This window comes from Lissotriton vulgaris, chromosome 8, assembly GCF_964263255.1.
Source record: "Lissotriton vulgaris chromosome 8, aLisVul1.2, whole genome shotgun sequence".
In the NCBI taxonomy this organism is placed as follows: Eukaryota; Metazoa; Chordata; class Amphibia; order Caudata; family Salamandridae; genus Lissotriton; species Lissotriton vulgaris.
This window is the reverse complement of record NC_141696.1, coordinates 731,405,937-731,433,440: the sequence shown is the minus strand read 5'-3', so window position 1 is coordinate 731,433,440 and position 27,504 is coordinate 731,405,937. Positions and strand designations below refer to the sequence as shown.

General features: G+C 42.0%; 1 protein-coding gene across 1 annotated transcript in view; it reads left to right on the top strand.

Annotated features, from left to right (window-relative positions):
• CFAP47 (cilia and flagella associated protein 47) overlaps positions 1–27,504 on the top strand; it is a 2,734,468-nt gene that overhangs the window by 356,317 nt on the left and 2,350,647 nt on the right. The window contains exon 27 of the mRNA XM_086934611.1: positions 22,107–22,207. Coding sequence (XP_086790737.1) covers positions 22,107–22,207 — 101 coding nt within the window. The remainder of the gene's footprint in view (positions 1–22,106; positions 22,208–27,504) is intronic.

Sequence of the window (27,504 nt, the reverse complement as noted above, 5' to 3'; positions counted from 1 at the left end):
ACCCCATAAAAATACTCCAATCAGGGCTAAAGCAAGAGATAATATTGTTATGAGTAAACAAAACTAAATCGACAAAATTCCAATACGTAGATCCAGAGGTATACATTTTTAATGATTAAATGGAAATATAGAGCTTAGAGTCATAAAGTGCCAACCAAGGACATCTGATAGGGCTAGAACACTGGGTACATCCAAAGTTCAGGCCGACTGCGATGGAGGGCAGGCCTGCTGAGGAATGCACGCAGGTCCTGCTGAAAAAGTAGCTTGGATGAAGGAAGCATCGATGTCAAAGACTCGATCCGAGCAGTCCAGAAGGTGCTGCATCGTCGTCAATCCTGTAGATGGAGTCGATGTGTCAGATCCGATCTGCTCAGTGTTGGAAGCTTCGTTGACAAACTTGTTTATGATGTAAGCAATGCGTCATCGTCGAGCTGTGCTGTCTGTCGTCATTGAGTAGCAAATTTTATCAAAGTGATGCCATTGATCAGCTCCTGCGATGGCGTTGAAGGGCAATGCATTGGTTTACGATCTTCGCAAAGCTGTCACTGAGCTAATTTTGATAGTTCTGCACAGCAGAAGCTCACTTTCAATGGCCCAGGAATGCATGGGTACCACTTACCAAGGCAGGACTCACAGAGGGCACACTCCATGTGCTTTTGCAAGGTTGCATAGAAAGTCTTTGATTGCACTGAGACTTCAGAACAGGGAGCAAGCCAGCAAACTCCGAGAGTCACTCTGGGTTCAATTGGGATGGGTCCAGTTCCTGTCCTAGCAGGGCAGAGATCAGCAGGCAGCAAAGCAGGAAAGCAGCTTTTCCAGAGCAGCAATCAAGCAAAGTGGCAATTCTTGGAGCACAGCAGTCTCTACTCCTGATAGAGTTCTTCACTGGTCCAGTAGTGGACTGTCTTAGTAGGGTCAGACCCCCAGTATGTATACCCAAATGTGCCTTTGGAGTGGGGGTGACTTCAAAGCAGGTCCTTGAAGTGCACAGGTCCCCTTTTATCCCAGCCCTGTCTGTCAGGCTATCTGTAGGGGGTAATCAGCCCTTTGTGTGGGACATAGGACACTGATTATTCAGGTATACTTGTCAGCTCCCCTCACTCTTCCTGCCCATGAATAGCTATCAGAATGTAGATGAATGCAGATGAGTTCTCTGTCACACCCACTCTTCCTGTGATTGTCTAGAGGGAATGCACAAAATGTAGCTGTCACACATCCCAATGAATGTATGGAGATAGGCTGCAAGGCAGACAAAGCAGTAAGAGCAGGCAAATGTCCTCTTTCTAACAGTTGAGCAACTAGAGGGGTTTTGGCCCATAATCAGTAAGGCTAGGCCAATGAAATATCCAAGAACAACTCATATGGCTGTACTGATATCAAATAACACTATTACTTCATGATCACACCACTCATTTGATCTGACCAAATATTTAATTATTTTGATATTTAGTATTGTATTTTCAAAACATTTTTTTCAAAATTATCAAAATAGTGATACTCATTGGTTGAGACAACCTTTTTGTTCTCGACAATGTACACCATAGAGACACAAAAACATGAAAACATACATTACAATCTTTTCTCTAAAGTGATCAAATGTTTTAACAATACTAACATGTATGACATATGTGTTGTTCCTGGACTTTCTAAAAGTGGCACTTTTAAAATAGTAATGTTAAATCCAAATTTGACACTCAAGAGGAGTTGCCATTGCCATTCCAAAAATATGAAGCATGATACCGCTACACCTTTCTAATCAGAAATTACAGTTTAAAAGTGTTTTAAGGCATTCCCAATGCTAGCCTATGAGAAGAGTAGGTTTCACAGTAGTGAAAAATTAATTTAGCTGTTTGTCACTACCTGTAATGTTATGTAAAACTTAAATGTAAATATCTTACCTTTTAGTTACACAGCACTCTGCCCTTAGAGCTACCTATGACCTATCTTAGGCATGACTTCTGTGTAATATAAAAGGGGAGTTTCATTCTTGGCAAGTGGTTTTAAATGCCAAGTCGAAGTGCCAGTAAATTGTACACACAGGCCTTGCAATGGCTATTTGTGTGGGTAGCACAACCAGTGCTGCAGGCCCACTAGTAGCATTTAGATTACAGGCCCTGGATATATGGTATACCTCTTTACAAGGAACTTACAAGTAACGTAAATATGCCAATCATGTGTACACCAATGTCCCCATGTTTGGGGAAGAAGCACATGCACTTTAGCACTGGTTAGCAGTGATAGCAGTGGTAAAGTGCTCAGAGTCCTAAAGGTCAACAAAGAGATACACAGAGATACAGCAAAAAGTGGAGGTAAACTGAAAAAAATGTTTGGAGGTAGACCACCCTAAGGATGTCAGTTCTAACAATGCTTAACAGCTTTGTCCCTTGATTGTTTTTGTTAACAAAGAACCTAGTCATTCCTTGTTCACAACAAAGGACAGTGCCCTTGTTAGTAGTTCTAAAAAAATGACTTCTGATGTTCACATGGAACATTCACTGACAATGTTTTGCAATTTGCAAAGCATATACATTAGAGTTGTACAGAATGTCAAATATTCCTTTTTTCTTTTTTGTCAAAGGGTAACTAAATTTCAAACATTTATATAGATTCTTGTATGACACCTCTATACTTGATCCCTTACAAAAGTTTTCCCCATCTTCAGTTTCTCACATCAACTAGGATTTCCAGTTGTTCTTGTTGTGATATTTCCTCAACATTTGCTGATAATTAGGACTCCTGATTTTCCGTTTTTATGGATTTTTACATATAAATACAGATGGAAATCTATATTTCCTTTGTCTGTATTTATATTTAGAAACGGCAAAACACTAGCAAATGTTGCCGCCTGCTTGCAGTTTCCTTCCCACGCCCCTGGAAATTCATTTAAATTCCTTCCAGTCAGGGTCTTTTAGCGCCCTCATGTGGACCTATTGGCTCAGTTCCCCTGTATGCCTCGGCAGCACCAGGGGTTCATATCCTCCGTCCTCGTGGGTGGGTAATGAACTGGGGAGGGGGGCCAGGATGGGGGTCGGACCGACTCGAGAGCCATTATTCTGTCCCTCTGGAATGCAGTGCGTCTCCCTCAGCTGTTCGCCCTTCATTGATTGCTCTTCACTCATGAAAAGCCTCCCTGCTGCTTTAAACGTCCTCCTGCTGCAGCCAGCCGTAGAGTTGTGCCGGGCTGGCTCCTCCCCTGCTGCCTCGTGAGGGATGAGAGGATTTGTTTTGAGGCTCTCACCACGGAGCGGGGAGTTTCAAAGCACTGGCTGGCTGGCTGGCCCTGACGCCTCCAGACAGCCTCAAATCACATCACAGCATGGGTTCCTAACAGGCTGCAAAGGGCCCACGGGCTGCGGGCCTGTCCGAGGCTGCCCAGCAACTCCCACTGGCAGCAGTATGCACTCTGGTCTCCCCAGTTTCAAGCACCAACCAACTATTATTCAGGCCTCGGGCAAAGTCGAATGCCAGCAAGTCCTGCTGCTCTCTGGCGCTCCAATCTGATACCGACGCCAAGCCTGGCACAGCTTTTTTCCTGCACCAGCGTCCATTAAAGTCATTGGAATGTGCAGCACACAGTTCATGAACCATTATGCACTTATTTTATGTTTGTTTAAATTGGGGGAGTTATGGGATTGCACTGTGGATGCATTTTAATAGTGGGTACATGATATGGTATCGCGTGGATAAACATTTGGTAAATATGTATTTTGTTCAGCACGAAAGAGTATCACCAGGGTTTGTGACAAGGGATTGTGGGACATGTAGTTCTATGACCACTATTGGTGGGTTTCAGCAAGGAAAGCCTTACTGCGTGAGTGCAAGGGTGAAGTCAGGTCGCTAGAGCAAGGACTAGCTAGAGACTGGGTGTAAATGAGACTTAGCTGATTGGAATCGGGTCCTGTTCACTGGTAGAATCGGCAATTTGGGAAGTGTTTAAATACGGGAAGCAGAGAGGTGGGAGCTGGCTAAGCAGCAGTTTGACATTGTGGCTATGGAGTAAAGAGGCGCCAGTATTTCGCTAACTAACATTGAGCAAGAACAGGTACGAAATTGTGAACGAGACTGGGGAAGTTAATAGTGGTCCTAAGTACGTGGATATTGTAAAGGCTTAGCAATTTGGCCCTTAGGGAACTGCAGGTTATTAGAGGATTAAGACAGTTTGTGAAAGATAAATATCTCTAAAGCTGGGTGTTAAATGGTTACCACAAGATTAGCAAACGCTTCACCTCCAGGGCTAGAAGTACAATAGCTACCATAAAGTTCAAAAAGTCTTTCACTTTTGGGGCTGTATGAGTGCTTCTGGTACAGTGGGGCTGCTGATCTGATGGGTATAGATAGCAGTACAATCAGTAAAGCAACAACACCTCTGCTGTTTTAGGAGTGTAAGAATGATTCAGTAGGGTGGACCTAGTACTCTGTGAGAAATGTGAGAGTGCTTGGGGTTAGTGTGTTTCAGGCAGTCTGTGAGCGGACCAAGAGTGCTGTCAGAATTTACGATGTTTTGTTTTTTCATCAGAATAGCTTTAATAGTGGCCTCTTGTTTTAATTGAGGCCGTGGCCGGAAACACACTGCAATGAGCAAGTTCTAATTTTGAAGCAAAGCTACAATAATCATTTCTATTCCTAAGAGTCCACTTCCTATGTCTGAGAGCCTTCAGGGTCCGACTATCCTAATGAAGGTGTCTAAAAGATGGGCGGAGAGATTACTGACCTCAGGTGGCTATTTATTTACTTCCAAAAACCTCGCCAGTGACAGTTGACAGACTTCCCCCATCCACCAACCACCGTGCATGGTTACTGACTCCTACATCATGTCCACACCAGCTACATTTACTGGTGTCACCAAGCACCAGCCACACAAGTGACCACGCTCAGCCCCCTCTACCCGCAAAAGCTGAATGCTCATTGACACTCACCCTCTGCTTGTCATAACCAGCTTCGTAGCAGGTCTAGCAACTCCTTTCCTTGGTTTATGTCGGTCCTTGAACCCTCTCCAGCTCCCCTGCGTTGGCATGCACAAAGTTAGCATGTGCAGCAAAGTGCCCTTCGTGCACAGGACATATGTGCTGTTGGACTTAACCCTTTTTGCAGGGTCAGAACTTTTTGCCTTCCTCCTGTATTTTTTCTGACCTGATAGTGGTTACGTCTACTTGTCCGCCCTCCCATGTGCAGCCTGGGAAGTTGCTTTCGTGACGTGCCTGGAGGATGCTGCGCCCACTCGGAGAGCTGTCTGAGGCACCTTGACCCCCCGCCACCGCTCTCCCGACCTGTGTCGGTATCTCTGGGGTCCATTCCTGGGGATCATTTGGGTTTGCAGCATCTTGGGTGGGTGACAATGCTGGAAGTAACCTCTCTTGATGGTCGGGTTCTCAAAGCAGGAAGAGCAAGCTTTCAGCTTTCCCCAGTGTAGCCCAATGGCATGAATGCCAGTCCTCTTTGGCCACTCAGCAGACAGTCCATCGGCACGTCTCCTGGTCTCCATCACAATCAGATCCCAGCATGGGTGCCTAACAGGCTGCAAAGGGCCCACGGGCTGCAGGCCTGTCTGACGCTGCCCCGCAAGAGTAGTTCAAACATGAAAGGCAAAATATCCTAGTTTGCAACTGTTTTCCACATAATTCTTCATTTCATTAACAAACCAGAAAGAGCCTCAATGTCCTCAAAGTCTCTTGAAATGCACATGTGCGTGTACTACAATGGCACAGTTTTCCGATGAATGTATTATGTTGACCAATAACAACCAGGCGCATGTGTGCATTGTCAATTTAAATAAATGTGGAAAAATACTAGCTGTAGCGTCGTCTTTTGCTCGTGGCAAAAATAAATGTGGATAAATACAGAAAAAATGCCCAAAAAATAAATATGGATAAAAACAGATGAAAAGGGCAAAGAAATAAATACCATAAAATGGGGAGCCCTACTTATAATCAACAATTCTTTGGGATGTAAAAAATAATATTTTTACTGGATCTATGATTAGCCTGTCTACAGCTATGTTTTTTTAGGTTTGTTAAGATCTTTTTCACTCAGTAATCTTGATAGTGTTGTATCAGAGTTTATTGTGAATTCGTTTTCCAAATGGAATTTTTAAAAATTCATAATGGTGCTGATTTTTTTTTTGCTCAACGCCATTTCGTTTTACCCTTCCTGGAATTTAAATGTATACTACACTGCTGGTTGGTGTGTCTCACTATATGTGCTGTTGGATCACAGGCATATTGTTTTGTTCTGCTTGAAAGGCACTTGTGGGCAATACGTTTCTCTATCAGAGGAGAGTCACAGCAATGTGAAACCACTGTTCTTTTCATATCTTTGTATGGCGATGAGTCATGATCTTGTAGGTTGAGTCTGTTCTCCCCCCACCTGCATGATTCTGTTTTTCCTCAACTTCAAATGTGATTGGTCTTTTGGAACTGTTTCAATTTCTTGACCTTTCTCTCCATGTTTTGGTCCAGGAGCTTGAGAGGGTGCATCTCATAGTGTTTAGTTCACCTCTTTTAAATAACTAGTACCACTAATATTGGTTTATATTTTAAGCTACCATGGGCCAGATGTATCAAAGGGTTTAACAAATTCTTTGTCTATGGGAAAATCATTTGGTACATATGGCCCCATGTTCATTATCCCAGCAGGATTGAGTAGTTTTACAATTCATATAGTCTCTTCAAAAGCCTCTGAGAGCTTCTCTCTTGGGCAGATGAATGCTGGACTGGAGTGTTGAAGCTGTTTATCAAGTGCGATTGCTAATTGCAAGCATTCTCATTAACATGTTAATGTGTCTGAAGTTATGAGAAGGCTGTTGTGTTCGGTCGATGAGTGTGAGTTACGTGCAGTCTTCATGGACAGGCGAGAATTTAAATGATTGGTCATAATATCTAAAGAAGCTTAATGTAGTGTGATAGTCTAAAATGTTAAAGGGTAGTAGTCTGCCTATTGACTAAACAAGATATTCGGTAGCTGAAATGTTGCAAGTGAAGATACGAAAGATCTGTCTCTACACTGGCGTTCTTTTTAGAACTTTTTTAGTCTAGAGACACCCTGTATATTGATGGAGTTGGATGATTCTCATTGTTTTAAAACAGCTGGTCGCAATGTTTGTTTGCACGAGACTGAAAGGATTATATTCTAACCATGCGATCCAGTAAGGTTCTAGCACCGGAATTGTTAAAACCCAGTAAAGACTCAAAGGGAAGACTGTGACTGACCGGTATATGTATAGGTATAGATCCTCTGTTGTGACTATCTAGTAAACAGGTTGAACCCATTGATTGCTCCTTCTCAGTCAGGTTTGTTATAATTGGAACCCCACAACTGTAGGACAGGTAGATGGTCATTTAGCTTTTCATGATAAGCTTATTTTACTCTCTAGAAACAGCAAGGCGAGTCAGTTCTCATCTATTGCTGTATGGTGTAATACATATTTGAAAGATGGATTAGTGGAGGTAAATTACATCTCAATAGGCTGTTTATAGGAATTGGTAAATGTAAGTACGGCATTGTAGTAACATCACTACAGTAATGAACTGGCATGTTATGTTCTGCCATATCCAGTATTATGTGGTTTCAACTGGATCAACTTAAAAAATGTTAGCACTGTGTACCATATTGAGTTTTGCTATTTTATTCAAATCATTCTCTTGATCACTTCTCTAGGTCATTGCATATTTGTAAGGTGTCGCCTTGTGTGCACTCACACACATGTTTTTCTGTTGTTCCTGTAATTGCAATGAAGCCTGGGTGCAGATAAAAAAGAATCAGTTCACCACTTAAAAACCCATCGGGATGACAGGAGAAGCAAAAGAAACGAATAGCAGGCTTGAAGTTAGTGGTTGGAGAAGCCACATTAATTCCTGAAACAAGCTAATGGTTGGGACTGACTTCTGGGGCCAGCCCTATCAAGTTTGGATATTTTTAAGATGGTGAAAGTCTTCGGCCACACTAAACTTTGGCTCTGTAGGCTGGGGGTATGGTTGGGGAATGTACAATTGTAATCCTCGTGTCCTCCCACAGCTAACAATAAAATCCAGTTTAAATGAGCCACTGTACCCCCAATAAACTCAGAGTCAGACGTCTGGTAGAACAAAAGCAGGGTCTTCCAGCAATCAGACAGTGAATATACAAGAATTGTCTTAGTTTCCTGTTTCCTTGCTTTCAAGGGCACCCCAGTGTTACATGTAAACCCAGCAGCCCTGTCATGCAGGATTTCGCACTCCAATAGGGTTTAACTCTGTGTTGTTAAAAATGATGCTCACAGCCCCTCCCCTGCATGTTCTGTAAGGTTCAGAGGAGTCGCCTCTGCTCATTCAGTTCAACCTATTGTTTGCTCTGGAAGCCATTTCACTTTCACACCTATTCAAATGCTAACCCATGGCTGGGAGAAGTTTTGATAGCAAATGCAGATTAGCCTCTAGGAACTTCAGGCAGGAAAGTTAACTTTCTAAAAGTTACTTTTTCGTAATATTTATTTAAAAATCATACTTCACCATTGAAGCCAAATTTTTTAATAACTCTTAATATTGTTGTTTAATAATTTTTCTAGCTAGCCCCATTTCTAATACTGAGGTACAGTATTAGGATGTTAATCTGTATTCTGTTTTTCTACATAGGACAGCTAAGCCTGCCACAGTGAACAACAGTATTTGAGTGCTAGTCACTGTAGAACATGTTAACATTACATTTCTTCATTTCCTACTTTTAAATACTATGCACCCTGCCTTGGGGGCTGCAAGGCACACATAAGGGTGATTTGGAAATATTTAAAAGGAAGGTTTTTACCTTTTGAAAACAGTTATTTGGTAGGGCAAACTGCAGTGTTTAAACTGCCCCAGTTAGAATATAATGGTAGTCCCGAACCTGTGATTTACACTATCACTGTTGTGGATCCTAAAGCACACAAAAGATGATGAGAGGAATGCTTGCAATAAATCTAACTACTGGCTGTTGCTCGGGTAGCACCTCAACCCATCGTTCTTATGCCCACCATGCCACCTCAGTTTGGACACAGCCATATCAAATGAGTCTTGACCCTGCCCCAACCTGAACAGTCCTGACTTAACTGCCAGGCCAGGTCCTCCCTGAAGTGAAACACAAGGAACCCAAGATCATTTTCGCTCTGCATATAGCTGGGACTAAACTGAGGTGGCATGGTGGGCCAAAGAATGATGGATTGTAACACTACCTGAGTATTTGCCAGCAGTTAGAATTGTTGCAAGTATCCTACCATCACCTTTTGTCTGTTTGATGTACTGCCCTATGTGGCCAAGGGTCTGACCAGCCATGGGTCCCTTGTTCGCTGTGACACTGGAAGCAAGAAACACCCAACCGAAGAGCACCAGTCAAGGTCAAACTGGTTGTGGGCCGCTTGTGTTTCAGGTCAGGAAGGACCTGGCTTCCCAGTTTGGGCTGGACTGTTCCTATAGGAGCAGGGTCAAGACTGATTTGCTTATGACTGAGTTAAAACTGAGGTGCCATGGGGGCAAAGGAACGATGGGTTGGAATGCCACTCGAGCGATTGCCGGTGATTAGACTTGTTGCAAGCATTCTCCCATCACCTTTTGAGTTTTTACAGTAGTCGATGGCACAATAGGTGATAAAGCCCACTAGTGAAATATAACTTGCAGCCCTGGTTGTATTTTGTACCATATACTAGGGACCTATAGGTAAGTTGAATATACAGATGAGGAATATGCCAATTTCGCTATGTTTATAGGGAGCAAAGAGACAGGCGACCACTGGCAATAATATAGAGTCCAGCAAAAGGTGAAAATCTGAGGTGACCATGCAGAAATTGTGGGTTTCATACAGTACACTGTTCTAATTGTTTTTCCATAGTGCAATGCATTTAGGATGAATATGGTCCCTTTCCACACATAAATATAGAATAGATTAGAGGAGGGTGGGTTTACAACCAAAACAACTTCTAGAGTGCTCTAGGCAGGTGAGGATCTGTAGCACCCTGTAGATTCTTTCCTTAAGTAATAGTGAGATATCTATCAGTCGTTTATATCAATACAAAAAAAGTTGGCTTGTGGTTTGTTGTAAATGTTTTAAATTTGTCACCTTGTTTTCAATGTTTATATAAAATCTCTGGCAGACTAAGTATTCAAATTTCGATTTCACATGTATAATGATGACACCTAGGTTCTCCATACCTTGGAGGAGAAACTGGTTGAGATGCCAGTCGATAATGTTTCCCTACGATCCGCTTCTGGTTGAACCAAAATGAGCTAACCTTGAATAAATCAAAAGGGTCAATTCTTATAATTAATCATTCTCTAAACATCTGTGCACCTGCTTTTTGCCAGATGTAATGGGGCTGTGACGAGTTCCATGCAATTTGACATTGTTTGTTGTTGTGGACCTCTTTTCCAGACAAGAGAGGAGTATGGTCTCAGGACCTTGTTTTCTTCAACAGAGGTGATTGAGGTAGCTATTGAAATTGTTTCCCTACTCATAAAAGTGAACATTGTAAACACTTTTCCTTTTTGTAATCCTGTTGAAATTGCTCTCCTTCACCTTGAAAAACAAATATAGAGAATTCAGAGTGAGGTGGCTCTCCTAGTGAAAATTCACCAGTATGGTTCCATCACACTAGTGCTCTTTTTCCAGGATCCTACTACAGCAGGGTGCAGTTAGTGAGTGTACTCCCCCAAGGCCCATGATTCAGGTGTCCATGGATCCCTCTTTTACCCTTTTCTTAAGGCTCCCTTGGGGCGAGGTGAGAGTGGAGGAGATAGGCACTGACTGTGCTCCTCCTGATGGACTCTTTTCCTTTGCTTCGGTGTCCATAATACAGTTCGCATGCAGTGGTAGTGCTTCCCTCACTTGCATGGGGCCACACCCTCATGCAAATGTTATAATGCCCTCCTAAGATAGCACCAGCGCTATTGGTATTACACAAGCGCATGCGGCCATTTCTGTAATACTACAGTGCCATAGGGGTGGAGAAAAGGCGCACACATGCCCATTGCACCCCTGGGGCACTGTATGCAATATGGCCCCTAGCTCCTAACCTGTGGCTTGAATAACTGTTGTGTATTTGGTCCAGTGGTTGCCGGCCAAGAAACCTTAGCGACCTGCCTCTACCAGCCTGTCAGTTCAAAATCTTGGCATTTGCTTTGATAGTACCTTCTTTCTTTCGGCCCGATCAGCAAAGTCACAACCTCTTGTCTTTTTTATTTTGGAACTCTACGTCAAATCACTCCTTTCCTTCCCTCTAAGGCTTATCAAGTAGTAGTCAAAGCTATGATTTTATATCATCTGGACTGAAGTAATTCACTTTATTTAGGACTTCACGTCTCATCCTTCCTTCATTTACAATGTATTCAAAATATAGCCATGTGGTTGGTATGCTGACTGCCACAGCATGCACTTCACTTGCCTACTATTATCAACTTTACACTGGCTACCAGCCACAAACGACATTTTTTTCAAAACCTTTAGCCTGGTGCATCATAACTTCACAAAAATGTTTCAAGTCAAAAATTACCTGAACAAGTCACACTGGTCCAGTTTATTTACAAGATCGTTTTGTTCCTGAATTCTGAGTCGATCTTATAGAGCTACCTCCTACCTATGCCCAAATGTTCTTAAATTCAAGAAAGAGATGGAGCACCAGGTGCAGCCAGGGCTGGTAAGAGCAGAGGGTCGGTGGGGCCGGGTTGGGGGGGATTCAACAGAGAACCACGAGGGAAAATGAAATAAATTATTATTTTTCCTTTGTCGCTTTGTCACTGTTCTGTCGCACTCTGTCTTTCTCCTCTTCCTTCTTTCTCCTCTTTTGTGTTTTTCTTTCTATTTCTCTGGATCAAAATCTGTAGGGGGAAAATAAGTGCTGTCCCCAAAAATGAGCGTTGATGTTCCCCATCTGCATCCAACTGCTCAAATTAAGCACTGTTCCAGTCACTTGACACCAAACCAGAAGTGTTCACATTCCATAAGTCACTTAATGACCTTGGTATTTCAATCTTCTATTTCTCAACCTTTTTGACTGCCTTTATCAAATCACCCGAATTTCCCTATTTATCATCGAAGGCTGTCCTATGTAAAGCGCTTTGATAACCTAATCGGTTCAAGATCCTGAAATGTGCAACGTAACTGATTCTATGTAAACTGCTGTGATAACTTGTAACGGAACTGGTGCTATGTAAAGCGCTCTGATAACCTAATCGGTTCAAGTTCGCGCTATAGAAAACTCTAAAAATAAAAATAAATAAATAAATAAATCCCCAGTATACACTTTCTGGGTAAAAGCGCCATTCATTACAAATATATTATGAAAAGTAATAATCCTAAAATACCAACATCAGTGTTATGCCACATTTAAAAAAAAATCTTTAAGCAGGTAGCAAAAAAGTACAGACTCTGACAATGTGATTCCTTTAACATTCACATAAGAATATTTGACATTGAATTCCACGATTTGTTTAAATGCAAATAATATCTATGTACATTGTAAAACCTTTTCAAGACGAAAGTGAAGTGATAATGACCATTTGATTGCCAATGATTCTGTAGTAGCATGTAATCCCTCAGTGTGCCATCACTTTTCCGCATGTCTCCAAATCTAAAACATTGTAAGAACATTTCGAGAAGAGGTTAGGTAACCTTTTTCAACTGTGCTTGCTGAAAAACCTTCTTAACATTTCTGGTGGCTATCAAGGTCTCATGAGCAAATATCACTTCAATTAGAAACTTAGCCATTCAATACCTTACAAATGTTAAAGCAATGGTTCAGTGGTGCTGTAATCACCCTACAGAACTCTCTTCCCTTTTGGCTAAGAAACCAGCCCAATTTCCTATAGTTCTGGATACATAGCATTCTCATATAATCTTTTCGATTATCACCCTGATTAAACTGGTACTTTTTAGGTCTCCTGGCGTTTAACAGCGCGTCAGCGCTGTGTCCGCCAGGAGATCCTTTGTCAGCGACTCTCAGTCCCAGGAGACAGTCCTGGCCACGCGCATCCTTCCAGGCGATTTGTAACTGGCACGCGCGCTGTGGCCAGGCGCTGTCTCCTGGGAAGCGCAAGCACCCCACACGTATGCGCATACACACACACAAGCGCCCATGCACGCACGCACATACATACATACAGAGACACCCCCCCTGACACATACACACACGCGCGCACACACACACACACGTGCACCGAGGCCCCCCCCCCTCCCTCCCTCCCTCCCCCGCCGTCACCGTCGCACGCATACATACACACACGAGCATACACGCACACACACACACAAGTGCACCAAGCCCCCCCCAGCCTTTTTTTGAACTTACCTGGCCAATGTCGGGGACTCTGCTCAGCACGCGGCGCCCAACCTCCTGCTGGCGCGGCCCCGGGGCTCCACACCGCTCACAGGAGCCCCGGGCCGCGAGACGCAACGACTCCGCCTGCCTCCTCTTCCGCTCTGAACGTGGCTCCGCCCCCGTCACAGGCGACCGTGCCTGACTTCCGGGGCGGCCGCGGCGGCATTCCGGGGGCATACTCAATTCTATATTTAAAGTGCCTCCTACTGTGTAATGTGACAGGCGGCCTGAAATTATGTTTTGCGAGACGTTTTTATTGCAGAGAAACATTTGCAAATGGGAATATAAGCGCCCCTCAGTCCACACACTGATTTTCTAGAGGTTGACAACAGCCTCCTTTTGAGCGCATGGTGAATATCCACAGGAAAACAACATCCCCCCCATACCGCCCACTACAATCATCAATTGGGAATTGGAAGCACCCCCTTTAAGCACCCTATAAGAACTCACTGACTATGATAAAGCCCCAAGAAGCTCACCCTTACGGCCCACACTCAATAGCAACAGAGAAATATTTACGCCCTGATCATTAACCGAGAGACATTTCCCCTTCCTGCACAGACAATGTCAAACTGCACATCTCGTCGTGTTTCCGGTTCCTTTGAAAACATGTTAGGTTGATGAAAGTTTAAGTGAAAGGGGCACTTTAAGTCGTTCTGCAGAAGGATCAGGGGCTGCCTGGCTGTCCTGTCTGGTGCTGCGGAGACAGGGAAGGGGTGTGCTGAAAGCTGAAAGCAATGCAGCCCCAGTGCCAGACTCCCTTGCCTTTTCCCAGTTTGATGCAGAAGTATTTAACAAGGAAATAGAACAGTCTCTCACAAAAGTATGCAGAAAACGGTGAGACCTATTAAATGAGTGCAGAGTGAGTGCAGAGTTGTAATGCAGAGTAGTGAGTAGTGAGTGCAGAGTGGTAATGCAGAGTAGTGAGTGCAGAGTAGTGAGTGCTGAGTGCAGAGTAGTGAGTGCAGAGTAGTGAGTGCAGAGTAGTGAGTGCAGAGCAGTGAGTGCAGAGTGCAGAGTAGTGAGTGCAGAGTAGTGAGTGCAGAGTAGTGAGTGCAGAGTGCAGAGTAGTGAGTGCAGAGTGCTGAGTGCAGTGTAGTAAGTGCAGAGTAGTGAGTGCAGAGTAGTGAGTGCAGAGTAGTGAGTGCAGAGTGCAGAGTAGTGAGTGCAGAGTGCAGTGTAGTGAGTGCAGAGTAGTGAGTGCAGAGTAGTGAGTGCAGAGTAGTGAGTGCAGAGTAGTGAGTGCAGAGTAGTGAGTGCAAAGTAGTGAGTAGTGAGTGCAGAGTAGTGAGTGCAGAGTAGTGAGTGCAGAGTAGTGAGTGCAGAGTAGTGAGTAGTGAGTGCAGAGTAGTGAGTAGTGAGTGCAGAGTAGTGAGTGCAGAGTAGTGAGTAGTGAGTGTGCAGAGTAGTGAGTGCAGAGTAGTGAGTAGTGAGTGCAGAGTAGTGAGTAGTGAGTGCAGAGTAGTGAGTGCAGAGTAGTGAGTGCAGAGTAGTGAGTGCAGAGTAGTGAGTGTGCAGAGTAGTGAGTGTGCAGAGTAGTGAGTGCAGAGTAGTGAGTGCAGAGTAGTGAGTGCCCAACCCACTCGCGGTAGCTTGCCTCGCTTGATGTCTCTCTCCACACGCCTAGCGGCCGCCACTTCTCACCTCCTTTGCAGAGTAGGCCTCAGCTAGCTTCGTGCTCCATCTACCAGTTTGGGCCGAATTTGCAATCGGCACCCTGGGCAGTTCTTTCAGGGCTTGCGGGTAGGTCTCTGTGCCCCACGGGGGGGTGGGGGGGAGAAACACCAACCTCAGCGAGCAGCTCCGACTTCACCCGATGGGCACACCAGGCCGCAGGTTGCCTCGTGGCACGGCCTACACCTCCTCGGGCTCGCGTGATGTTCCCAGGCGGAATGTCAATAACTCAAACTTTAATGCTCCGAGATCTATTGCACTGCAAATGCTTGTTAAATGTTGCAGTAACAGTTTCTTGTTCTTTGCAAAGCATCCACAGATGGATAAAAGTATGAAGAAACAATTATTCATAAAGGTATGAAGAAACAATTCACTGTACAGCTAAATAGTTTGCCCATTTGTCGAATGCCTGAAGTGTGTATTCATCATTGGAATGTTCACCCTGCATAATAATGATATTTTAATATCCGGCTCATCTTGAACTTCATTTATCTCCAAAAACATTCACTGCATTTCAAATTCTAGCATCAAACATAGGAAATATACCTGTGAATATCAAAATTGTTAAATTTGCTGGTTAGTGTATAAAAGAAATCCTGTATAAAGAAGCACACTGCATGGCACTATCTTTATTTAACAACATTTTATTGTGTTTTATTGATTTGTAACACAATAAAAGGACATGCCCGCAAGTACAATAAAAAAGAATATCTATTAACTTGATACAATATGTGTGTATATTGGCCAATTCTCACCACAGTTCCCTTCTTGCTTCAGATCTGTAAAGAGACGAACAGTAATTCTAGCTTTCCCTATTCCCTATTCACTGAAGCGGGGACGGAACTGTGGTGAGAATCCAGCTGACAATGTTTAAAAAAATTAAGCGCAGGCTCCCGTGCTTTGTTAGTTATCAGCCCCTGGGTGGGCGAGGTCCCCGGGGCATTATACAAAACAGGAGGGGGTACACGGGCCCCCCCTCCTGGGGCTTATGTCCTGTGACCACCACCTCCTCGGGGCCTCTTTAAAAATTACTGGGCCTCCCCCGCTGCCTCAGGTACTACCACCTCCCCAGGCATTATTTATTTTTAAATGAAGGGGCCTCCCGGACTCCCCCCTCCCTGAGGGCTACCACCTCTCCGGGGGTTTATGCTAAATGAATGCCAGGGATGCATGGACCCTGAGAAAATGTTAACAACTTAAAATGTGTAAAATCAATTGCACTTATCATGGTACAAGGGTTTGAATGTATTTGTATTATTATTGTTTGCCAAATATCAAACCGAAACGAAAGTTATTGCAATAAACAATATGTAAATAGTGACTAAAACTACCTCTTCCATGATGCATCATAATGAGCTAATGGGAATCGTGGTATAAATATGTGAAAGTGTAGTAGGACAAATGTTCAACACTGTGACCAAGACCTGCTGGTCGAAACGCATAGGTGTAGTTGGAGCAGGCAATGGCCTAAAATAAATCTTTATTACAAACTTAATCTGGGAGAGTGCCGCGTGCATTGTTTTGGTGGTGGGTATATGTGTATATATGTATGTGTATATGTAGATATATATGTATGTGTGTCTATATATATATATATATATATATATATATATATATATATATATATATATATATAATATGTATGTATATATGTATGTATATATGCATATATGTGTATATAAATATGTATGTGTTTATATGTATGCATATGTTTGTATATATATGTGATTGTATATGTGTATATCTATGCATGTGTGTATACATATATGTGTATATCTATATATGTATATGTTTATACGTGTTTATTTATTTTTATATGTGTTTATGTATGTTTATATGTATTCATGTCTATATTTGCATGTGTGTATAAATGTGTGTAAATGTGTGTGACCCATTTTCAAGACCGCCACTCTGCTCTTTTCCCTCACCTCCAAAATTCTCGTCACCCCGGCTCCTGTTTTCAGCCTCCCAGTTACACACTGATCCCTAACCACATCCTTAGAGCTCCCACAGACCGGGTAATTTAAGGCAAGAGCTGGTGTGGAGTTTTTACCCAAAGCGATCTTCCCCTCGGTCTTTCCAACAAACATTGCGGGGACAGTAACTCCTTTCACCTGCCCTGCCCCCTCCGGTGCGACTGCAATAGCCCTGGGTAATACTGCCACAAGCCCCGGTTTCCCATAGTCTTTTGTGCCAGCACTGTCATTCTCCTTAGAGCCTGAAGTGGGAGGAGGTTTCCCTTTGATTAGCCCCGGATTCTTTGCACTCACCGCCATAGCTCGAGGACCAGTTTTCTCCAATTTGTCCCGTTTCACCAGCCTCTCCATTTTCTCTCCCGTGAGTAGTTGTTTCTTCATCACAATGGCTGGTGCTTCACCCGAGGGTTTTGAAACAGCTGCGGGGCCGTTCCCATTCCCATTTTTCTGAGGCGGCATCGGGCTGTGCTGGACGCCGGCCGACTCGACGTAGCTCCTCTGGGCTTTCTCTGCCAACCACGCCCGCCAGGCTCCCAGGTGTGTGAGGCTCCGAATGGCGGTGATAGCAAGCCACGCGGACCACAGCCACAGCCTCTGGATCTCCCACTCCCTCAGCATTATCTCCCCTTCGTCAAAACACCGCTTTTTGCCGGCCGTCTCCTTGGAAGTCCGGGTATCGTTTTTCGTCTGCCGTCTGCTACCCTTCTCCACCGGCTTCTCCTTAACAGCTCTGGACCATCAGCATTCCCAGGTAGGACAGGGAGTGACGGTCACTCGACTTAAGCGGCCGCCATCTTGCCTCTCCTTCAGTGTGCAACATTTTGTCAATGTTGTGGCCGCAAATCAAAAGGGGGGCTCTTTCGAACCCCCTCTTTCGAACCCCCTCTAATGCCCTTTGGAGTCAGAATGTGCTCACCCTGCCTCCTAATATTTTTTATTTTTATTTTCCGGACACAGGGAAAATATCCTAGAGTCCCGTACTGTCTGCCACAACATTTTGTTCAGGTTGTTCTAACCAATCAGGATGGACAAGTCCCCTTTACCAACTGTCCGCATATTACTTAAATTTTAATGCTAATTTCTTGAAATCGTCTGAACAGATATACACCGAATCTTAAAAAGTACGCTTTTTGAATAAAGAACTAGCTTTCTGACAAACCTAGTGTAATCCTGTTCAGCCATTTGTTCCTGTATGACTACTTGAAATTCCTGTGGTAATTTGCCTGGGTAAAACACGTTTTGGGACGACCACCCCTTTTTGTTGCCCCTTACATGACAAATCATCCTAAAACTTTCTAGAAAGGAGCTGAGGGGGAGGAGCATTTGTTTGGAAAGATTTGTGAAGATGTGTTAAACTGCGCCAAAGTTATTAGCAAAACTAGCCAGTCTAAAGGGCAAAAATATTATCTAGCCTTTCATGAGACCTTCGTTGGATCTATGAACTCACTATTTCTGACTTATCAAGAGTACCTTGAACCCAGAAATGTGGAGTATCTTCTACAAGTAGATAAATCTAATGAAATGATTCCCCAAAATCATTCATTTTACTTCTTCAGTACCCTAATTTTTTGTATAGGAGTTTATATGATGGTGTAAAAAAAGAGAGCGGTGACAGGGGTCATCCTTGTACATCCTATCACTTTTCACAATCTCCCTGTACAACTACATTTGCAATATGGGGCCTATAATGGTTTTTATCTAAAACATTCTTCAAGAAGGTTCAGTCAACTCTATCAAATACATTTTGAGCACCTACGACTACTATCATCATGGAGATCTTCCATCTATTAGACGTCCACAAAAGGCAACACCCTTCTCATATCATCAAACGCCTGCCTATTTTGCATTAAACCTTATTGATCTGGATCTTCCCAGAAGAGCATAAAATTCTGCAAACTGTTTGCCAGAACTTTAATGTAGGTCTTGATATCCAGAATAAGGATTGCAGTTGGTCTATAGAAGTTACATTTTTCTTTGAGTTTCCGTGTTTTTTTATCTTAAAGATATATTGGCTGCTTTCATAATTGCCACAATCCCTCATGTCTCCCTAAATAAATTCTATAGATGCACTATAGGTGGGTGATGGGTAATCAGCATTGCCAGTTGCCAAATTAGGTTGTCAGTTCGTCTGTCCCTAGCTCTTCATTTATCAATACGTTTTTAATAACGTTTCTCACTTTCTCTTCTTTGATAACCTGTTCCAGGGTTTAAATGCCCTCCCATCTCACAGTCAGCAATTACAAATCTTCTAGAAATGATGTTATGGCATTCTGATTGTTTATTTCGCATTGTGCCACTTTTAGAGGAATGTGTTGTATACCTGCCTCTTTCATTTTTCTGAGTTCACCAAAGATCTGGCAGAGTCCATCACAGTGGATATCCACTGTCATTCCATAGCTTTACGTAGCCTGTGGGCAAACGCATTCTAGCCTTAGTTGCTATTTAATAGAAGCATTCTTTGAGCCTCAAAAGAGACCTCTAAGGCAGTGCAGCTACACACAGGTCAACGTGTCCCCTAAATCTAGTAAACTCTTTAAGGTCTCTGAGAGAGCCCGAATCCTAAAAGGATTGTTCCACCAATTTAAACTCAGCTTCAAACTTCTTCTTGTCTAATTGCAGTTCCCCTTTTAGGCTACCTTGGCAGAAATGTGTTTATGTCTAATAATTATACTGAATGCATCCCAGGGCTTTTCTCTTGATGTTTCCTCATTGTAAATTATTGAAAAAAATCCCCCATTTTATTTTTTAGCTCCTTACCATTCCCTTGAAGGGAATGATCAAAACACCACAAGGGTTTTCTTCTTGGGGAGATGTAGGAATACATAGTTTCATGTTACCAGTGCATGATTAGAGATTGTGATGAGCCCTAAACATGCTCTGGCTTTGTTATTAATACTGAGTAACATAAATATGATAGGTGGAATGTTTGCAGAAAGTTTGAGCTACTAATAGTTGCCTGGGCAACATTCCTTTGTTTTTCACCCACTATGCCACCCCAAGCATAGCCTAGCTATCCCCAAGTTGTCCTTGGGCCTGCTCCAGTCAAAACAGCCTAGTCTAAACTGCCAATCCAAGTCCATTATGGTAGGGAATGCAAGCAATCCCAGACCAGTTTCGAACTACTTATGCTTTGTCAGTAATCTATATCCTCATCCCTGAGGCACACTACATAGGGTCAAAAGGTGCTGGATATTTGGCGTCCTCATTGTCTTGACATTGGCTGTGACACTATTTTATATTATTACCTTACTCTGAATGTTTGTTCAGAAATAATGAGGGATACAACTTTATAAATAAACAGAGTGGGTGTTTCTTATCAGAATTTAGGATGCCTATAGCCTTTTTTGTTATTGGACTCTTGTGAAACCCTTGATGAATTTCCTAGTTCAGGATAGAAAGCAGCTATTTGGATTTTTTACTTTTCATTGCTCCAAAATTCTATTAAATTTTATGAATGAGAAAGGTGTTATAAATTGAATTGCTTACTTATAGAACATAACTAATTTTGACTGACTACAGAAGTGGTCAGAAAATCAAAGAGGTTATTTGGAGTAACGTTTTTTCATAAAACTGACTAATCTTTACAGAAATTGTGATATTCAAGCTGCATCATTTGATAGTTTAACTGCCCAGTTTAGAATCAGGCCCAATTGCTAACTCATCCGTCTGTGATTTGGTATCCTCCAGGTTTCTGTACCTAATTTCTAAATGCAAATTGCTTTCTCCACAACTACAAACACTGGTCATGGAGATTCTGATGATGGGTGACTTCACTTTGTGGGTTGACATACTAGATTCGACACAAGCATCTAACTTCTTCAAAAATATGAGGTCTCAGTACCACTGTCCTGCGCTATAACAGCAGAGGAGTTTGAAGCCTTGCCCAGCTCCATTAGAACCAATTTTAGTTACACTTCTGACTATGCAGCCTTCCTGGAAAACCTCTTTTTATAAAAACATCAACCGTCCCTGGGCAAGCTTGCACCTCTTACAATCAGAATCTCTTGAATCTTCCTCCCATGCAGAGTTCCTCAAAGTTCACACTCCTATTTTGCCTTCTATTCAAAATGTAGTTGTGCATTCTGGCACAACTCTTTAACCAATACAAAGTGAATATTGAGCTGTAAAATGACAACACTGGAATCAAATTCCACCTGGAAAATGGATCATTTAACCAGAATAGCATGATAACATGATTCCTCTGGAGGAAAGAGGGCTTGCTGAGCATAACTGGAGTGCAGATTAAGTTAATAACTCTTGAAGAGTAACCTCTTATTCCTTACCTTTTTCCTGGACATTGAACTTGGACCCCCTTCTATGCAACAACAGAGTGAAGAAAATGGGAATCATGTTTGACTTTTAGCTCTGATTCATTCACCAAGTGAAGGTGGTGGCAACAAGCTTTGAAAGCTTCTCCTTGATCTGAATCCACCAATGGTTAGAGCTGACAAGCTGGTGATGGCACACCTTGATTATCACAATATCATACACACTGCACTCCAGCAAAAAGCATTATTAGATTACAAAAAGTTCTCAAATCAGGATTCCAGGCCTAGACTTAATCTTCAGAGGACAGACTAAATCAAGTCTGCCTTAGAAGCACTCCAGTGGGATTAGGGATCTCTACAATGTTCAAACACTGTACTCAGGAAATTATCCTAGGTACCTGCAGATATTGACATCCTTCTATGACCCCCTCAAAATCTTAAGGTTGTCAACTGCCCAGCTGATCCCCAAAGAGCCTTCAAATAATGATAAATGGGGTTAAGACTCATGGAGTCCAAAGATCAAGGTTTTGGAATGTCCTGGGTCCAAACCAGATTGAAGAACCAGATTACATATGTTTTACTACTTTATTTCCTCAACTAAAACTAAACTTGTCATGCATTTTCAGATTACAATGAAAATATCAGTCAGGGTCTTCTCTCATTGGATGTACTTTAACTGGGTGCTGTTTACGTGCCCTGTTTGCTATTTCAGTCTTGTGCTCTAAAGTAACAAGTAACTTAGCGCTTTACTAAAATCCACAAATTAACATGTTATTTATGATTCAATTATATACCACAATAGATTCTGTTAGCATTTATTTTTCGTAAATCGGAGTTGAGGTCACTCATTCTCAGAATTGTTTTTGTGTTTATTTTTAGATTTCCACTTCAGGTTGCTGGGACAGCTGAAAACTGCCTTCTTACTGTGTATCCACACTTGGCACTTCACCGCACAGATGAACAAGTCATCCTAAAAAGTGGTAGGTCGCACAGGAATTCTCATTTTCTCATTTTGCTGCTTCTAAAAACATTCTTAAGTGTAGTTTATCACTTCTGTTAATCTGCCTAGCATATGTAGTCATACCTAAGACCCAGTAAATTAGTGGCTGGGTCAACATGAGATAGAATGAAGCCTAGTTGTTAACGGAGACTCGATAGAGCTAGAACCTTGTTCTGGAGGAGTCCATGCAAAGAGCGCCCACTGGTTTGCCATGCATGAGTGTGTTTAGAATCTATTGTAGGAGAGCATTTGTAGTGCATCTTTTATAACTAATTGAGTTATAGCTAAAGGACTGTTGGTATATCTATAGGCAGTGCTTGATTTGTAACATATTAAGTGCTTGTGCCCAAAATTATGCTCAGAAGCCCGTGGCCGGTGCTACGAATATCAGGATGCCGAGTATCAAGGCAGCTTCGTGCCTGATTTAGATCTTGGCGGAGATGTTACTCTGTCACAACTTCACAATTATATCCTATGGGAGTGGCCAGGAAGGGTTCACGAAGGCTAGGGAGTGGGAAGGGTGTGAGGGTCACAGAGGGCAGGGAGTAAAAATATGAAATGTAGCAAATTTTTGATAGAAATGTAGAGGATCAATAAATGATATTTCTTTTTTTTTACTTTTATCCTTAAATGACTTCTAGACCATTAAAGATTATTTTCTGTAATTTGAACAGTTTTAATAATAGACTGAAGCGCCGCTCTATGTTGGCCTGTTTGAGACCTTCCAGGACCATGAAATCTTTTTACAGGAGACTCATTACAAGGAGGTTGTGCCTAGGGATAAAACCCTTGCTTTTGTTCAATATGAATTCTTTGTCTCTGCAAATGCGGCTATTAGAGGGGTAGCCATTTTGGTTTCTAAAAAGATACAGGGGGATATTATAATGGTTCAGAAGGGCAATAACGCAAGTTGGATCTGGCTGCAAATGAAGATCTGCAACCAAATATTTAATTTTGTTACTTTTTATGGCCCAATAGAAGACTAACCAGAGTCGTTCCCGTAATTATATGACTTTGCCACTGCTCAAGTAGGATATTTGGTCATTGGGGGGGACTTTAATTTGATAATTTGTCCAGCTATTGACTCGCCGTGACCCCAGAAAGCTCAGTCTAAACCTAAATCCATCAGGCTATGTCAAGATTTGATACGTGACTTTGAGATTGGTAGACTGCTGGCGTGACTAATTCCTCCAAGAGAGGAAGTTTACCTGCCACTCAAAGAGATATCATTCGTCCTCACAAATTGACTTTTTTCTTGTCTCACATGCTCTCTTAAGCACCAAATCTGAGATTATTGAAAATCCTTTTTCTGACCATGCATTATTTTCGATTACATTTTCAATTCAAACTCTAGCTCGAACCTTTAGATGGTCATTGGTAAGTCTCTTTTAGTTGACGAGAAATGGGTGGCAAGTACGAGTTTTCTTCTAGAGGATTTCTGGAAACGTAAAAGAAACACAGCTCCGATTTTTTGCAGTTTTGGCAGCTTTGAAGGCTTTTTTCGAGGGGAAGTATTTAATTATATTGCATACAAGAGTAGCACAGAGAAGGAAGAAAAGTCGCAGCTTGAGAATACGTTTTCTAATCTGACGGCTCAATATTTAATAGTACCCTTCAGGGAAAATAAAATTAAGCTGCTTTATTCTAATCATAATTTACAAAATGTTTTTTGTTTCCAAAGAAATCCTGGCGCATGACGCAGTTCTGCAGAAAAGATACGAAGCGAATGAGCTTATAGGCAAATATCTAGCATGGTCAGCAAAACATAAGGTTAATCAGAATACTATTAAAAAGATAAAGGACCCAGTTACTGGTAGATCTACTTCCCATCCCCAGGAAATTTCGGCCATCTTTTTGGAACACTATACAAAGCTTTATTCTGATCCTCACAACATCTCAGTAGAGGCAGTGGATACCTGACTTAACGGTATTAACTACCCTTTATTGTCCCAGGTAAATAAAGACAGCTTAATCATAGAAAATACAGCAGAAGAAATATAAAACAGAGTGATGTATTCACCCTCTGCAAAAGCATGTGGATGCGATGGGATCCCTACAGAGTTCTATACGTTTTTTTTTACCTCAGCTCAGCCCTGTTTTGAAGCTTTTATTTAATGGAATCTTGGAAGGCAAAACGGTCCCAGCTTCATTCACGCAAGCTGTGGTAGTTAGCTTTGTTAGAAAAGGCAAAGCAGAGGAGGAGGTTAATTCTTATCGACCAATAAGTCTGCTAAACAATGACTATAAGATTTTTTCAAAGGTTCTGGTGAATCGTTTATCTCAAGTATCTACCTTTCTTGTACATCGCGACCAGAGTCGGTTTATCCCAGGTAGACTTTTAGCTACTAAAACTCGCTATTTGTGCCAATCGATTGATTATTTTAACACCAACAGGGCGAAGGCAGTCATTATGAGGTTGGACGCAGGGAAAGCTTTCGACAGAGCTCAGTGGAACGTTCTCTTTGTAATTTTAAGTAGATTGGCGCTTCCATCTGAACTCTGTCAAGCGATTATAAACCTATATCTAGGTGCTCAGGCATCCATTTTGATAAATGGCAATAGTGCGGGCACGATCTCCATCAGCCGGGGGATGCTGCAAGGCTGCCTCCTTTCTCCAATATTGTTTTCCTTTTTTTCGGAGCTTCTAGCCAGTGCAATTAGGCAGATCGCTTAATTTTAACCTCGATCCCAGGTGCTGCTAAATTGAAGCTTTTCGCCGATGATATGGCTTTATATTTGGCAGCAGATGAACATAATATCAGACTTGCTTTGGCTAAAATAAGCAAATTCACAGTTATCAGGGACTATAAAATCAATCAAGCAAACTCAGGCACTTCTTTTTAACTGTTCACCAGCTGACTTACCTCTTTCGATGCAGGGACGATATCTTAGATCCCACTCTGTAAGGTATCTGGGAATTTTTGTCTCTTCGTACTTGGAACATCTGTTTTCGTTCAACTATATCCCAACATTTAATAAAATGTTAATCTTTCTTTTTTCAATGGAAGGATCTTCCTCTGAAAATTATGGACATAGTAGCTCTCAATAAAATGAATATACTCCCCTTGTTTTTATTCTTATTTTCAAATTTGATGGTTAGAGTACCTCAATCCTTTTTTGAGCAAATTAATTCAGATTTGAGATCTTTTATTTGGCAGGGTAAAAAACCTAGATTAAAGGTAGAAACCTTGCAACTAGAAGTTATAGATGGAGGTCTTGCGTTTCCCAATTTACGATTATACTACCAAGCTTCACTGATCAACTGGTTAAATTATAACAGCTTGAAAGAAATGTCTTCTGCAAATTTGTGTCTTGAGTTAATGCTGGGGGAAATGGAGATTGCTTTAGCCCCTTTTCTATGAATTCCTAAGCTTCCAAAGAGATCACGATACAAATTTCCCAAAATAGTGGCTTCTCAATTCCAGAGGATTTGGGAGACATTTGATATTCCTGGGTTACACCCGCAGTTGAGATTAGTGGAATGCCTCCCCTTGGGACTACACGTGTCCACTCGGACTTGTGATCTCTGGGCTAAATTTGGATTCTCCAAGCTTCAGGACTTTTTTTTTAAATGGTAGTTTTAGCACCTGGCAGGAAACTAGGTCACTGAATAGTAATATAAAGACGTCTCTTTTTTTTTGCCACTTCCAGATAAATAAGTTCTGCTTGGGATTGAGGAACTTGGATAATTCCAAAGGGTTATTGTTAAGTAAAGCTCATTTTATACTGAAAACTCAGGCAATTGGGAATTGGTACAAACTCCTCAAATCTACCCAGAATGATCAAATAATTGACTGCAGTCTTAACCTCCTGCAATGGCGCATTTTTAATAAAATGAGCTGCAAGGCAGTAAGAGCAGCTAACTTAAGGAGGATGGCCTTTTTTTGCAAATAGCAGATTTATTTTACTCTGGCCAAACTTCATAAAATTTACCCTGCAGTCAATCCTCGTTGTTTTAGGTGCCATCAGGTCCTAGGAGAATGGCTACATGTGGGATTTACTTGTACTAAGGTTGCAAGAATATGGAAAGAACGGAAAGAATGGAAATAATCAAGTTTTCAGAATGAGTTATCTATGTCTATTGTATTTATCATTTATAGTATGCATCTTGTTTCTTATAAGTAATTTGTGTAATTTCTGGAAGAAGCATTATTAAATGTTTTGTGTGCTACATGCAAAATACAAATATTAAAAAAACATTGTGATGGAGTAACCCATTTGCCAAGCTCTAAATCAGACCCTTAGTCTTGATTCCGTATCATACCTCTTTCATCCACCAGCGGACACTCCTTGCCTCTTTAGCTCACTCCTTCAGACTCATTTTCATTGGTACTTTCTCCCTTTATCATTGTTTTACTGTCTTTCTCTTCCTCCTTCTTTCCCACTTGTGTTTTTCTCTCTCTTGTTATGGATGAAAATCTGATGAGGAAAAATCAGTGCCGGTCCCCAAAAATAAGTGGCGGAGGCCCCCGCCTGCATCATCCAGCTCAAATTAAGCACTGCTTACAGGTATTTAATGTAAGGGATTCCGTCATTCTGGCACTGCCTAATATCATCACACGATGGACAATTTCAAATGGATATTAGCATTTTTAAGCTATTGTCTTTTTAGAATTGCTGGAAGTTCTCATTAAAAGTGAGTCAGGAGGGAGAAAGTCTCACATCATAACCAAGGAAACGCATTCATGTGGGCAAGAGTCATGTGGACTTTCAAACAGGTATGTTATAAATATCCTGAAAAAATTACAAAGAGCAAGCGGACCTAGCTCTTTCCATCCTCCTCTCCTCCTCCAAAGACAGCTGAAAATAGTTTAAAGCTAAAATAAATAGTTTAAAACTGAAATCTGTTTTCCAGAAGGGAAACTCGTGAAGTATTTTAGCACTTAATAGCGAAGCGAACATGTCTTCCGCAAATACTTTTAGTGTTTGTCAATTTAAGAAAGTGAAGTAATGGGGTGAAAAAATGCATTCAAAATAACAATTTAAAAAATAGTTTGTATCCAACAGCGGTGTAGGGTTTACAGACTGTCAAAATAAAATGAGTATTAAATCTGACGAAGACTGCTCCCTTTTTTCTAAATGTAAGACGCAATTTCCTTCAGTTGTAGCTTCCGCTTAATTTAATTTCACTAGCCTGCCCCGTCAAAGTAGCTGATCTGCACTAATAGGAATAAAATGCTACTCGGAAGGAAGGGCTGATGAAGAGTTAAACAGAGCGCATTTACTGGAATTACAAAGCAGGATACCTCTCAAAATAAAACACAGATTAGAGAAGTA